The sequence below is a fragment of the Hypomesus transpacificus genome, chromosome 17 (assembly GCF_021917145.1).
Source record: "Hypomesus transpacificus isolate Combined female chromosome 17, fHypTra1, whole genome shotgun sequence".
Lineage (NCBI taxonomy): Eukaryota > Metazoa > Chordata > Actinopteri > Osmeriformes > Osmeridae > Hypomesus > Hypomesus transpacificus.
Genome location: NC_061076.1, coordinates 16,714,629 through 16,727,148, shown reverse-complemented (window position 1 = coordinate 16,727,148; position 12,520 = coordinate 16,714,629). Strand labels below are relative to the sequence as shown.

Here is a 12,520-nt window from a genome sequence, read left to right as displayed (position 1 = left end):
CATAAATCTGCTGCTGCTGATGTTAGTGTGTGTCCGTGTGTGTGTGTGTGTGGGTGTGTCTCCCTGAAGGCATGACTGGAGGACTCTCATAACCCACTGATGTTAGTGTGTGTCCGTGTGGGTGTGTGTGTGTGTGTGTGTGGGGGTGTGTGTGTGTCTCTCATAACTGTCTCCCTTCTCACTTCCCCGTCTCACCTCATCCTCTCTCCTTCCCTCTCTCGCCCACACCCACACTAAAGAGGCTTTTAGTACAACTCTCTGGATGCGAGGCTGATTCTGTTAGGCCCTGAGATCTTCTGCCCTCTTGTGTCCAGTTTCTGACAATACCGGGGGCCACTGAAAGTCAAAGAAAGACAAAGGCTTGTCGTTTTATTTCCATCCACAGTTTTATTATAATTTACTCTGGTAACACGAGGGTCCAACGACAGTCTAGCAAGAGAATTCCAGTTCTGCTCCAGAGTCAGCAGGGATGCTACACCACCTGAAAAAACTGGCCAGCGACCAGTAACTCCAACATACAGTATTTACACATACACCCAGGCAGCCGACACACACGCACATGCACACTACACACACACACACGCTTGTTAGCGCAGACCCTACAGCCAGTCCTAAGATGCAGGTCAAGCTGAGAGCAACCAAACAGTTAAAGAAGGAAAGTAAAAGTCCCATGACTCCCTGGTCTCCCAGCCCTGGTCTCCCAGCGCTGGCTGGGACAGAACTGGGAGACAGCAGTCTACTCTCCAAACCTCAGACAGCTGCTCTCTCCAGTCACGCCCTCTCAGAGCACAAACATAAAACCAGTGCATTATGGCGTCCCGAACATGAATCGGAATCAAAGTTCCCCTTCGACAGTCAGGACTTTGGGGTGACCCAGCCTCCAGGGCTCCACGCAGCGTCCTAAATCAGTAAAAGTTCCCAGTGTGAAGTTCTGTTTTGACAGCGTTGCATTAAAAGTCTGGTCCGGCCTGAGGACGAGGGCGACCACCCTCTGGTTGCTGTCCTGGTTACGATGACATCATCAGCCAGGCGAGGCTCCTCTTCCCCTCCCCTCCTCCTCTCTCTGTGCGACGAGCAGAGAGCCAGGATAGGTGGATCATCTGAAACCACCGCCAAAGCTGCCTGGATACAGCGCCAACGGAGAGCTCTGATTGGTTGCAGTCTATCACGGGATGCAAGACTGTATCCAATCACAGTCGCCTTCAGTCCACCGGTCAACTTTCCACCTATTTAATAAAAACTGAAAACAACGTCCCTTTTAAACATGGTGAACACGGGAAACTACATGCACTTTCAACATCATGGCATGGTGATGATGTTGAAGGTGGTAAATATTGAGTTTGTCTCCATGACAGACTTCTAGATTAAGGCCTTAAGCAAGAGAGGACAGCTGTAATGGATAAACTCACTTCAACCAATGATATCGGAGCGCTACGTCTGAGACTCCACCCCCTCCTGAGTGGTGTGGCCCCGCCCCGTGTCTTTGATTGACAGGTACATCTCCTCCTCGGGGTCGTAGTAGTAGAACTTCCTCAGGTAGATGATGAGAGGCCTGGGGGAGACGGGGGAGACACAATGAGAGACTGGGTGGGGAGGTGTGGTAGATGTTGTGCAGGTGTTGTGCAGGTGTTGTGCAGGTGTGGTGCAGGTGTGGTGCAGGTGTTGTAGATGTTGTGCAGGTGTGGTGCAGGTGTGGTGCAGGTGTTGTGCAGGTGTGGTAGATGTTGTGCAGGTGTTGTGCAGGTGTTGTGCAGGTGTGGTGCAGGTGTGGTGCAGGTGTTGTGCAGGTGTGGTGCAGGTGTGGTGCAGGTGTGGTGCAGGTGTGGTGCAGGTGTGGTGCAGGTGTGGTGCAGGTGTGGTGCAGGTGTGGTGCAGGTGTGGTGCAGGTGTGGTGCAGGTGTGGTGCAGGTGTGGTGGTGCAGGTGTGGTGGTGCAGGTGTGGTGCAGGTGTGGTGGTGCAGGTGTGGTGGTGCAGGTGTGGTGCAGGTGTGGTGCAGGTGTGGTGCAGGTGTGGTGGTGCAGGTGTGGTGCAGGTGTGGTGGTGCAGGTGTGGTGGTGCAGGTGTGGTGCAGGTGTGGTGGTGCAGGTGTGGTGCAGGTGTGGTGCAGGTGTGGTGCAGGTGTGGTGCAGGTGTGGTGCAGGTGTGGTGCAGGTGTGGTGCAGGTGTGGTGGTGCAGGTGTGGTGGTGCAGGTGTGGTGGTGCAGGTGTGGTGCAGGTGTGGTGCAGGTGTGGTGCAGGTGTGGTGCAGGTGTGGTGCAGGTGTTGTGCAGGTGTGGTGCAGGTGTGGTGCAGGTGTGGTGCAGGTGTGGTGGTGCAGGTGTGGTGCAGGTGTGGTGCAGGTGTGGTGGTGCAGGTGTGGTGCAGGTGTGGTGCAGGTGTGGTGCAGGTGTGGTGGTGCAGGTGTGGTGCAGGTGTGGTGCAGGTGTGGTGCAGGTGTGGTGCAGGTGTGGTGCAGGTGTGGTGGTGCAGTAGTGGTGCAGGTGTGGTGCAGGTGTGGTGGTGCAGGTGTGGTGCAGGTGTGGTGCAGGTGTGGTGCAGGTGTGGTGGTGCAGGTGTGGTGCAGGTGTGGTGCAGGTGTGGTGGTGCAGGTGTGGTGCAGGTGTGGTGCAGGTGTGGTGCAGGTGTGGTGGTGCAGGTGTGGTGCAGGTGTGGTGCAGGTGTGGTGCAGGTGTGGTGCAGGTGTGGTGCAGGTGTGGTGGTGCAGGTGTGGTGCAGGTGTGGTGCAGGTGTGGTGGTGCAGGTGTGGTGCAGGTGTGGTGCAGGTGTGGTGCAGGTGTGGTGGTGCAGGTGTGGTGCAGGTGTGGTGCAGGTGTGGTGGTGCAGGTGTGGTGCAGGTGTGGTGCAGGTGTGGTGCAGGTGTGGTGGTGCAGGTGTGGTGCAGGTGTGGTGGTGCAGGTGTGGTGCAGGTGTGGTGCAGGTGTGGTGCAGGTGTGGTGGTGCAGGTGTGGTGCAGGTGTGGTGCAGGTGTGGTGCAGGTGTGGTGGTGCAGGTGTGGTGCAGGTGATGTGCAGTAGTGGTGCAGCAGCGTACCTGGGCAGAGGAAGCTCCTGGATGTGGTCGATCCTGATCTGCTGGCGGATGCAGAAGCGACAGAGGTGCTGCAGAGACTTGACGCTGCTGAACCGAGACACAGGGTAGAGGAGCTGCACCGGAGTGGGGGGCAGGCCTGGGGGGCACACACACAGCATATTCATGCATACATACACGGTTATCAAAGACCTGATCAGCTAGTGTGTGCTAGTGCGATGACGTGGTCCAGTGAAGTTGTTCTCACCAGGTACTCGTGAGCGCAGGAAGTAGAGGAACTTCCCGTTCTTGGAGTGCATGATGGCACGCTCGATAAACTCCACCACGGAGTGACAGCGGTCCTCAAACTTGGGGTGACACCACAAGCTGAAGGTACCTGCCAGTCAGAGAGAGAGCGAGAGAGAGAGCGAGAGAGAGAGAGAGAGAGAGAGAGAAACAACAATCAGGAAACTTCCCCAGGAGGAGCATGGAGAAACCGAAGGTGGTTGTGTGTGTGGTGTGTGTGGTTGTGTGTGGTTGTGTGTGGTGTGTGTGTGTCTCACCTCGGTAGTGCTCCATACGCGTGTGGTGCGTGACCCCCTGGGACCTGAAGCTGAGGCTGAGGATGTAGCGTGGGTCTGAACTGTCTCTGACCAGGAAGGAGCCATCCGGCCTGGCCTTCAGCTTCATCTCAGCGTCCTCCCAGTTCATCGGGCCCCAGTACCAGCCACACTGCAACACACACACACACACACATCACCAGGGAGAACACAACAAACACAGGATACAAACAGGACTCGTTATGAATGGGAGTGCGTCTGGATCACATTGTGGGGGTGTTCTCCAGTTGTCGCAGTCTGTTGGCAAAGCCATGTGTGAGTGTGTGTGTGGTACCTTCTCCAGCTCCCTCAGGCTGGTGGTGAAGCTGCTGGCGTCTGGCCGGCTGAGGGGGCACAGCGTGGGCCTCTGGTGGAGTCTGGAGGAGGGGGGCCCGGCCCCCGGCAGGGGCACCGGCCTGGGGAGCCCCCTCAGGAACGTATCTGGAACACACACACACCCCCCAATGGGAGTTAACACACATACAGACACACAGACAGGAATCCCACTAACACAATCCTGACCCTGTCATTTATCCCTGGTTCCTTGTCAGACGGTCCCCAATGCCACATTTCCCCACCTGGACGCTCTCTGTCCTGTGATGACTGTAGCCTGGCTGATCTCATACACACATGACCTGGCATTAACCAATCCCAGCACCTCAACTTCCTCCTCGCTGTTACTGAACAACGACAACACCAGGAACCGTTTGTGTGAGCGCAAAAATACTGGCAAGTAAGAGAGAAGTCATCTCTCGAAACAAACCAAACCACAGAACTTACTCCAGTCTGCCTATTCAACTCATTGTGTTGCAAAACAATCCAGCCTTTGTAAAGGACTTGGGCCAATACATTTACCAGCAGAGAAACCTCATTAATCCCAATCGTAACTGCAACTTTGTGACAACAAAGAAGAAGAGGGGCCGTTCATATCAACTTTAGAGAAGATGGGGCGTGTAATTTTGCATTATGTTACGCATGATGAATTGTTTCTATTAGAAAATCAAATGAGCTTTCTCGGGCATCTGCCCGAACCAGACAGGAGGAGTTTTCAACAAGCTGCAGTTCACAGATCGATGTCACCATCATCCCAATCCTCCACCCTCAGTCCCTCACAGCCCTCTCCAACACATCAACGTTCCCTCATCTGCAGCCGCTCCATGATGGGTCCGCTCTGCAGGGCCTTGGGACTTGTTTAACCAGGTCACCACGGTTACATTTCAGGCGCTCTAACATGACACTGACAGAGAGTGAAACACTATGACAGAGGTTCTGGAACACTCTTTAAAACATGCTGTGGTCGTCAGGGGCAGGGAGCAGGTGGGTTGTTAACACTGCAAACTGTTTCAGTTTACCAGCGTGAAGTGAGTCTCAAACTACACAGTCGTTAAAACTTCAAGGTGTTACTTTCAAGTGTCCCCATGCTTGGCCCGTACCGCTTTAACCAGCAACGCCATCGAAAAGCTAGTTCTTAGCTGGTGCGGGTGGGCGGTGTTAGGGCAGTGATGGGAGAGAGAGGCTGAGTGTGAGACAGGAAAGAGGCTGGGTGTGAGACAGGAGAGAGGCTGGGTGTGAGACAGGAGAGAGGCTGGGTGTGAGACAGGAGAGAGGCTGGGTGTGAGACAGGAGAGAGAGGCTGGGTGTGAGACAGGAGAGAGAGGCTGGGTGTGAGACAGGAGAGAGAGGCTGGGTGTGAGTCTGGAGAGAGGCTGGGTGTGAGACAGGAGAGAGAGGCTGGGTGTGAGACAGGAGAGAGAGGCTGGGTGTGAGACTGGAGAGAGGCTGGGTGTGAGACAGGAGAGAGAGGCTGGGTGTGAGACAGGGTGTGAGACAGGAGAGAGAGGCTGGGTGTGAAACAGGAGAGAGAGGCTGGGTGTGAAACAGGAGAGAGAGGCTGGGTGTGAGACAGGAGAGAGAGGCTGGGTGTGAGACAGGAGAGAGAGGCTGGGTGTGAGACAGGAGAGAGGCTGGGTGTGAGAGAGGAGAGAGAGGCTGGGTGTGAGATAGGAGAGAGAGGCTGGGTGTGAGACAGGAAAGAGGCTGGGTGTGAGACAGGAGAGAGGCTGGGTGTGAGACAGGAGAGAGGCTGGGTGTGAGAGAGGAGAGAGAGGCTGGGTGTGAGAGAGGAGAGAGAGGCTGGGTGTGAGACAGGAGAGAGAGGCTGGGTGTGAGACTGGAAAGAGGCTGGGTGTGAGAGAGGAGAGAGAGGCTGGGTGTGAGAGAGGAGAGAGAGGCTGGGTGTGAGACAGGAGAGAGGCTGGGTGTGAGACAGGAGAGAGAGGCTGGGTGTGAGACAGGAGAGAGGCTGGGTGTGAGACAGGAGAGAGGCTGTGTGTGAGACAGGAGAGAGAGGCTGGGTGTGAGACAGGAGAGAGAGGCTGGGTGTGAGACAGGAGAGAGGCTGGGTGTGAGACAGGAGAGAGAGGCTGGGTGTGAGACAGGAAAGAGGCTGGGTGTGAGACAGGAGAGAGGCTGGGTGTGAGACAGGAGAGAGGCTGGGTGTGAGACAGGAGAGAGAGGCTGGGTGTGAGACTGGAGAGAGGCTGGGTGTGAGACAGGAGAGAGAGGCTGGGTGTGAGACAGGAGAGAGAGGCTGGGTGTGAGACTGGAGAGAGGCTGGGTGTGAGACAGGAGAGAGAGGCTGGGTGTGAGACAGGGTGTGAGACAGGAGAGAGAGGCTGGGTGTGAGACTGGAGAGAAAGGCTGGGTGTGAGACTGGAGAGAGGCTGGGTGTGAGACAGGAGAGAGGCTGGGTGTGAGACACGAGAGAGAGGCTGGGTGTGAGAGAGGAGAGAGAGGCTGGGTGTGAGACAGGAGAGAGGCTAGGTGTGAGACAGGAGAGAGAGGCTGGGTGAGACAGGAGAGAGGCTGGGTGTGAGACAGGAGAGAGAGGCTGGGTGTGAGACAGGAGAGAGAGGCTGGGTGTGAGACAGGAGAGAGGCTGGGTGTGAGACAGGAGAGAGGCTGGGTGTGAGACAGGAGAGAGGCTGGGTGTGAGACAGGAGAGAGAGGCTGGGTGTGAGACAGGAGAGAGAGGCTGGGTGTGAGACAGGGCTTACCGTTGAGGCTGAGGCTGTGCTGGATGGTGCTCAGGGAGGGCAGCAGAGGCTGAGGGGGGAGGGACTGCATGGACGCCCCCACGCTGCGCTCCAGGAAAGGGCCGGGCTGCACCCCACCTCCAAAGTCGTCTGGAACGACAGCACAGCTCAGAACCCAGGCTGACAACACGAGGGCAGCACAGCTCAGAACCCAGGCTGACAACACGAGGGCAGCACAGCTCAGAACCCAGGCTGACAACACGAGGGCAGCACAGCTCAGAACCCAGGCTGACAACACGAGGACAGCACAGCTCAGAACCCAGGCTGACAACACGAGGGCAGCACAGCTCAGAACCCAGGCTGACAACACGAGGGCAGCACAGCTCAGAACCCAGGCTGACAACACGAGGGCAGCACAGCTCAGAACCCAGGCTGACAACACTTGGGCAGCACAGCTCAGAACCCAGGCTGACAACACGAGGACAGCACAGCTCAGAACCCAGGCTGACAACACGAGGGCAGCACAGCTCAGAACCCAGGCTGACAACACGAGGGCAGCACAGCTCAGAACCCAGGCTGACAACACGAGGGCAGCACAGCTCAGAACCCAGGCTGACAACACGAGGGCAGCACAGCTCAGAACCCAGGCTGACAACACGAGGGCAGCGCTGCCTCTGCAGGCGGGGAGGCCTCACTGAACTGCTCCTTAAAAGGACTCAGTTTTGCCTAAATCCGTTTGTCCTCTGACTTTCTTATTTTTCTTTAGGGTTTAGGTTGGTTGGTTTAGGTGCAGTTCTATGGGTGTATGTGAAGCCCTCTGTGACATTGCTTGTAAAAAAGTGTTGTATAAATACATTTGATTTGAATTTGATTCGGTGTGCGTAACTCGGTTAAACGGTTCCCTACCCTACAAATCACCATTCTGAATCTGCAACAGCAACTAGCAGTAGTGAACTATAGATTCCTCTTTCGTTCTGGCATCTCTTCCTTATTATTCATTGACAGTGCTTCATAGAATCACTAAAGCTATCACAAAGTTCCAGTCATATCTGTTTCCTCTGTTGGGTAACCATTTTCTGTGTCACCAGCCCGCAACTCAAACACAAAACAACGTTCAGAGAACTAGCCGGAAGACAACACTCAGCGCTGTCCAGAACTGAGAAATAAGGAAGTAAGTCTGTTACCAGCTCAGAAGTAATGAGGAACAGGAAGGAGCTACCAAGAAATACCACAACTACATCTCTTCTGCATTCCTGATAAGTCTAGCAGCAGTCACAAGGCTCACACACGCACACCACAGGCAAGCGTTGAGGCTCCGTTTCAAACAGGGGACCATTTCTGAAAGCGAGGCTTGTTCTGTTGTCAGCCTGGGCTGTACATCAGGGATTCCATAACCATACTGCCTGACAATAACCCTCTATCGCGCATCACTGCCGTCGAGTCTCCCAAATACAGATACTGGAGAGAGAGCCAACTGCTAGGACCATGCTGAAAGTTTACAATTTGAAGCTCTTTTTTTTCTGCCAAGATCCAAACAATCAGTTCATTGTAGCCTCCTCTCTACCCCCTCCTGCTAGGTGTGATGCAGTACCAGAGATTCTCCTGAACAAGCAGGCCAAGGTGGTAAAAAGAAAAAAACTGAACTGTAAACAAAAACACAATCCATTCACTGACACAGCGTGCCACTGAGGTGAATTGCTCACCCAGTCACTCCTCAGAATCAACACCACCCACTCGCACCATGAAGGAGCTAGCTATTTGTAGCGTAGCTGTTGAACACGCGGTGTTCAGAGAGGGTGTAGTGGTCGGGCACTGTGTCAGGTGAGGCGTCACTGCGGCGGCCTGGATTCGGGTCCAGTACCGAATGTCAACCCCCCCCCCCCACTCTCTCTCCCCACAGTTCCTGTCCTCTGCCAACACACTATCTGTCAGAAATAAGTAAAAGGCAGACACGCCACCTGTAATGTATCTTTAAGAACGAGATGAAGAGCCGAGAGGAGGAGAGGTGACAGTCTACTGCAGCGGAACGACACCCCTGGTGGACAGACGGACAGACAGACGGACAGAGTGGAATGTGAGAGGAGGGAGAGATGCAGGTGAGCAGGACCAGGGGAATGTAGACAAAAGGAGAGGGAGGAAAGAGAGAGAGACAGGGAGGAGAGAGAGACAGGGAGGAGAGAGAGAGGGAGGGAAGAGAGAGAGAGACAGAGGGAGGAGAGAGAGAGAGAGGGAGGAGAGAGACAGAGGGAGGAGAGAGAGAAAGGAGGAGAGGGTCAGAGGGAGGAGAGAGGTGGAAGAGAGAGACAGAGGGAGGAGAGAGAGAGGAGGAGGAGAGAGAGAGGGAGGAGAGAGAGAGAGAAGTAGGAGAGAGAAGTAGGAGAGAGAGAGAGTAAAGTACCCAGAAGGCTGAGGCTTCGTCGCGGGGGAGGCGGGGGAGTCGGGGGATGAAGAGAGCTCACCCCCCTCCGAGAAATATCCACGTCTACCAGGGACACAGTCTCACCTGGAGAGACCAGACAGACAGGAGAGAGAAGTGCAGACAGAAACACCAGGAAACACACCGTCAGAAACAGAGAGAAGGAACGGCAGAGTGGAAAGGAGAGAGAGTTAGAATTGAAAATCCACTAGTGTTAGTAAACATGCAGGTCAGTGGCTCATTCAGCATCCAACAAGCGTTGTCCATGGAAGGACAGGAAGCGCAGGCTCTTACCAGTGAAGGCTGGACTGAAAGGAACTGGAGAGAAGGCACTCTGAGGCCTGGAGAGTAACAGTCTACTGGAGAGACAGAGAGAGAGATGGAGAGACAGAGAGAGAGAGAGAGAGAGAGAGAGAGAGAGAGGAAGAGGGATAAAGAGACAGGGAAGGAGAGAGGAAGAGAGCAACGTGACAGTGTTACAGGGTTATGTGTCATGTCCTGGTGTAGCTGTGTCCCCCAGTCCCAGGCTAGGCTAACCCCATGCTAGGCTAGCCCCAGGCTATGCTAGGCTAGCCCTCACCCCCAGACCACCCAACCACGTTTAGCTAACCTCTAACAGAAACACACTGCTAAAACTGCAACTGAAGAACCCCCTTTCCACCACAACAGGGTAAAGCCTGCAACTTAGCTGTCACTTAGATCTCCACACACACACTCTCTTACCTCCCAGCGTCCTGGTCTGTGGAGCTGCAGGAGGACCCCCAGACGTCCACCAGGCTGCCCCCAGACGAGGTGGAGGAGGCCAGGGAAGGCCTCTTGTCCAGCAGGTGGGAGGAGCCACTGCTGCTCTTGGTCCTGAACAGCTTGCTGAGACGGAACTTCAGCGACCCCCCCTTCCTCGACTTCCCCCTGGGGGTCTTCTCCCCCTCGCCCCCTCCGGAGCACCGTGCCGCCCCTTCCACCACCAGGGGAGAGGGTGCCCGCAGCACCCCGAGCTTGGGGGTAGTGGCCCGGCTCTGGGGCTGGGACTGGGGGGTGTGGGGCGGGGCGGAGGGGGGGTCTGGGGCGAGCTGGAGGTCGGCCAGGCTAGGGGAGGCGGACTGGGTGCCGGCGGCGGGGGGGTCTGATCGTAGCCGGGGAGTCCCGGGGGAGGAGGGGCCCGGCGTGTCCAGGGGGGGGTGACACACCTGGGGGTCGCAACACGCTTCCCCCGTCAGCCTCTGCACCTGCCTCATCAGCCCCGAGAGAGAGCTGCTGGAGAAGGCCCCCCCAGCCGCCGCCCCCTGCCCGCCCCCGCCCTCCACCCCCTCTTCCCCCGACGACGCCCCCCCCTTGAAGCCCTCACTCCCCATCTCCTCTGCCCCCAGCCCCTCCAGCACCAGCAGCGCGTCGCTGGCCTCGCTGGGGTCCTCCCCGTGCACCATGGAGGAGGCCAACAGGCTGTGGCAGGAGCAGCGGGGGCCCTCCCCCCCCTCCCTCAGCAGGAGGTCTGAGGCCTGGCCCAGCTCGCCCAGCCTCCGGGCCAGGGTCAACACCGGGTCCCCCTCTCCCCCCGGGGGGCACGCCCTGCGGGGGTCCAGGAGGCTGAAGTGCAGGGTCTTGTCCAGGATCGGGGGCCAGTCTATGGTGTCTGGGACGAGCTGGTGGCGGTGGCACAGCCCCCCTCCCTCTGTCACTGAAGGTAGCTCGTCTGCCACTACCTGGGACAGCTTCAGCATCGGGTGCCACTGGAGCCTGTGGTGTTGCAGGTCGGCGCTGCAGTTTGTGATGTGCTCGCCTGTGGTCGTGGCGGCGGGGGTGGTGATACACGCCGGGCTAGCCTCCTGTTTCTCGGCGTCGCTCACCTGGAAGCCGGGCGGGTCCAGGCCGCATTCCAGAATACCGTCGCTCGACCGTAGGAGGTTCTGGAACACCATTAGCTGAGCCCGCGATCCCCGGCCCACGCCGTGCGGGAAATCAAAGCGCTGAGCCACGGCGAAGTCGGGTGGCGGAGGAGCATCTGGCGCCGGTGGTCGAGTCAGCATCACTCCGCTATCAAGCGCCTCCAACCGGCTCTCGAGCTGCGAACTATAGTGCGGGGAGGGATTGCCCTGGTGTGTTGGGCCTGCTGTGGGGTTGTTCGGATCAAATTCAAACCCATTGTTGATATTGTTGCCATGATGACCCAAGACGGCTTTACTGAATCCGGAAACCACTCCACCGGCCGACATCAAATTATCCTCGTCCAAGCGGTCATATTCGGCTGCAGACACCAAGCGCATCAAGACAAAATCTGGAGACATATCTTGCGCGTTATTCATTATTACTCCCTCAATTCGGTACAAGAGGCGCCGCGCACCGTCTCTACGTCCTTACATAACATTGATAAAAATAAACATAACGGCAGCTAACCAAAAACCCTTCGTTCTACACACACGAGAGCCATTTAAAGTGCGGAACTGCCAGCGGAATAAATCCAGCAAACGTTACGCAAATAAACAAATGAGACATGTGAAACGCTCTGCTAGTGCTGCTGACACCGATTCCCACTCGGTAGACAACATGGATGTAATGGGCGGCTCGCGGGGCGGCTGCGCATAGACGACATCAATAATCTGCTTCTTCTGACCGATCATGGGCGGCCCGTGCGCTTGGCTTCCTGTTATAGCACGGACCCCGAAACCTCTCTCTCGTCTCTCCCTCCTCTCGACTCACCTCACCCCTAATCACCCGTCTCTCCTCTCACTTCCGTTATCGGTCGCTTGTCTTTCTCTTTTAAAACAAAGCAAGAACGATGCGACGATGTGGCGCGCTGTCGACACAGCAGACCTATTTGCGCCGTAGTGTGATCCGTTGTGGTGGTGTCTAACTCAAAGCGCCCCCCTCTTTCTATGCTCATTTTAGATCATGAGATTAAAAGCCTTTACGGAAACAAACAAAAAGCTCTAATATAACTCATATCTTAAATATCTATTTTGGTATTTTGAAACGGCTAGCATTGTCATCACATACACAACCCTGCAGTTCCTGGGCTCAAGGGGTCTGTTACATGAAGGTGAGCATCAACATTGCTAGAACGTTCCAGAGACCTACATCTCACGCGTGTCACGTAAAACATCTCATCACGCTCACATCATCAACAGGTCTGCCAGACTTGTTCATGTGACAGAAGATTATAGGTTCCACAGTGAAATTTGATAGAAGGAAACAAGCCCTAGGCCTTCAGTTCATCCTGTGCACCAGTAGGGGGCAACACCATCCTAACAGTCTACTGCTGAACACGGTACAAATGCCCCTCTAACCCTCTTCACAGCCTCATGGATATTATGGGATGGCAGGCAGGGAAATCCAGATGTTGTTTCTGGATAAAGATAATCGTTAAGAGGATTCTCTAGTACAAACAAACACTATCCTGAAGTGATCTTCACCCCAACAAAATAAGCCAGTCACAACAGCTCAGATCAAATCAGACACGAGAAGGGTA

General features: G+C 55.8%; 1 protein-coding gene across 5 annotated transcripts; it reads right to left on the bottom strand.

The window, feature by feature from the left end:
* Nucleotides 1–355: 355 nt before the first annotated feature.
* LOC124479593 (suppressor of cytokine signaling 7-like) lies at nucleotides 356–12,040 on the bottom strand. 5 transcript variants are annotated; one of them, XM_047038394.1, is made up of 10 exons: nucleotides 9,781–12,040; nucleotides 9,352–9,413; nucleotides 9,040–9,144; nucleotides 6,663–6,791; nucleotides 3,902–4,047; nucleotides 3,571–3,739; nucleotides 3,276–3,404; nucleotides 3,032–3,167; nucleotides 1,410–1,552; nucleotides 356–1,240 (listed from the first exon to the last, which is right to left on the bottom strand). In XM_047038394.1, exons 1-9 carry the CDS (start codon nucleotides 11,355–11,357, stop codon nucleotides 1,432–1,434), a joined length of 2,574 nt encoding a protein of 857 aa, XP_046894350.1. In that variant the 5' UTR covers nucleotides 11,358–12,040; the 3' UTR covers nucleotides 356–1,240; nucleotides 1,410–1,431. The 5 variants fall into 5 exon arrangements, with proteins under 5 accessions (XP_046894350.1, XP_046894349.1, XP_046894352.1 ...); XM_047038393.1 differs by having other exon boundaries at nucleotides 9,352–9,416; nucleotides 9,781–12,039; XM_047038396.1 differs by lacking the exon at nucleotides 9,040–9,144 and having other exon boundaries at nucleotides 9,781–12,038.
* Nucleotides 12,041–12,520: the final 480 nt, after the last annotated feature.

Bases quoted from the DNA above. Each gene is read 5' to 3' on its own strand.
- LOC124479593 (XM_047038393.1), bottom strand. From the start codon at position 11,357: ATGAATAACGCGCAAGATATGTCTCCAGATTTTGTCTTGATGCGCTTG. The intron at 9,145-9,351 runs GTAAGAGCCTGC...TGGTCTCTCCAG, and splicing joins TTTCAGTCCAGCCTTCACTG to GTGAGACTGTGTCCCTGGTA. The intron at 6,792-9,039 runs GTACTTTACTCT...CTGTCGTTCCAG, and splicing joins ACGAAGCCTCAGCCTTCTGG to ACGACTTTGGAGGTGGGGTG.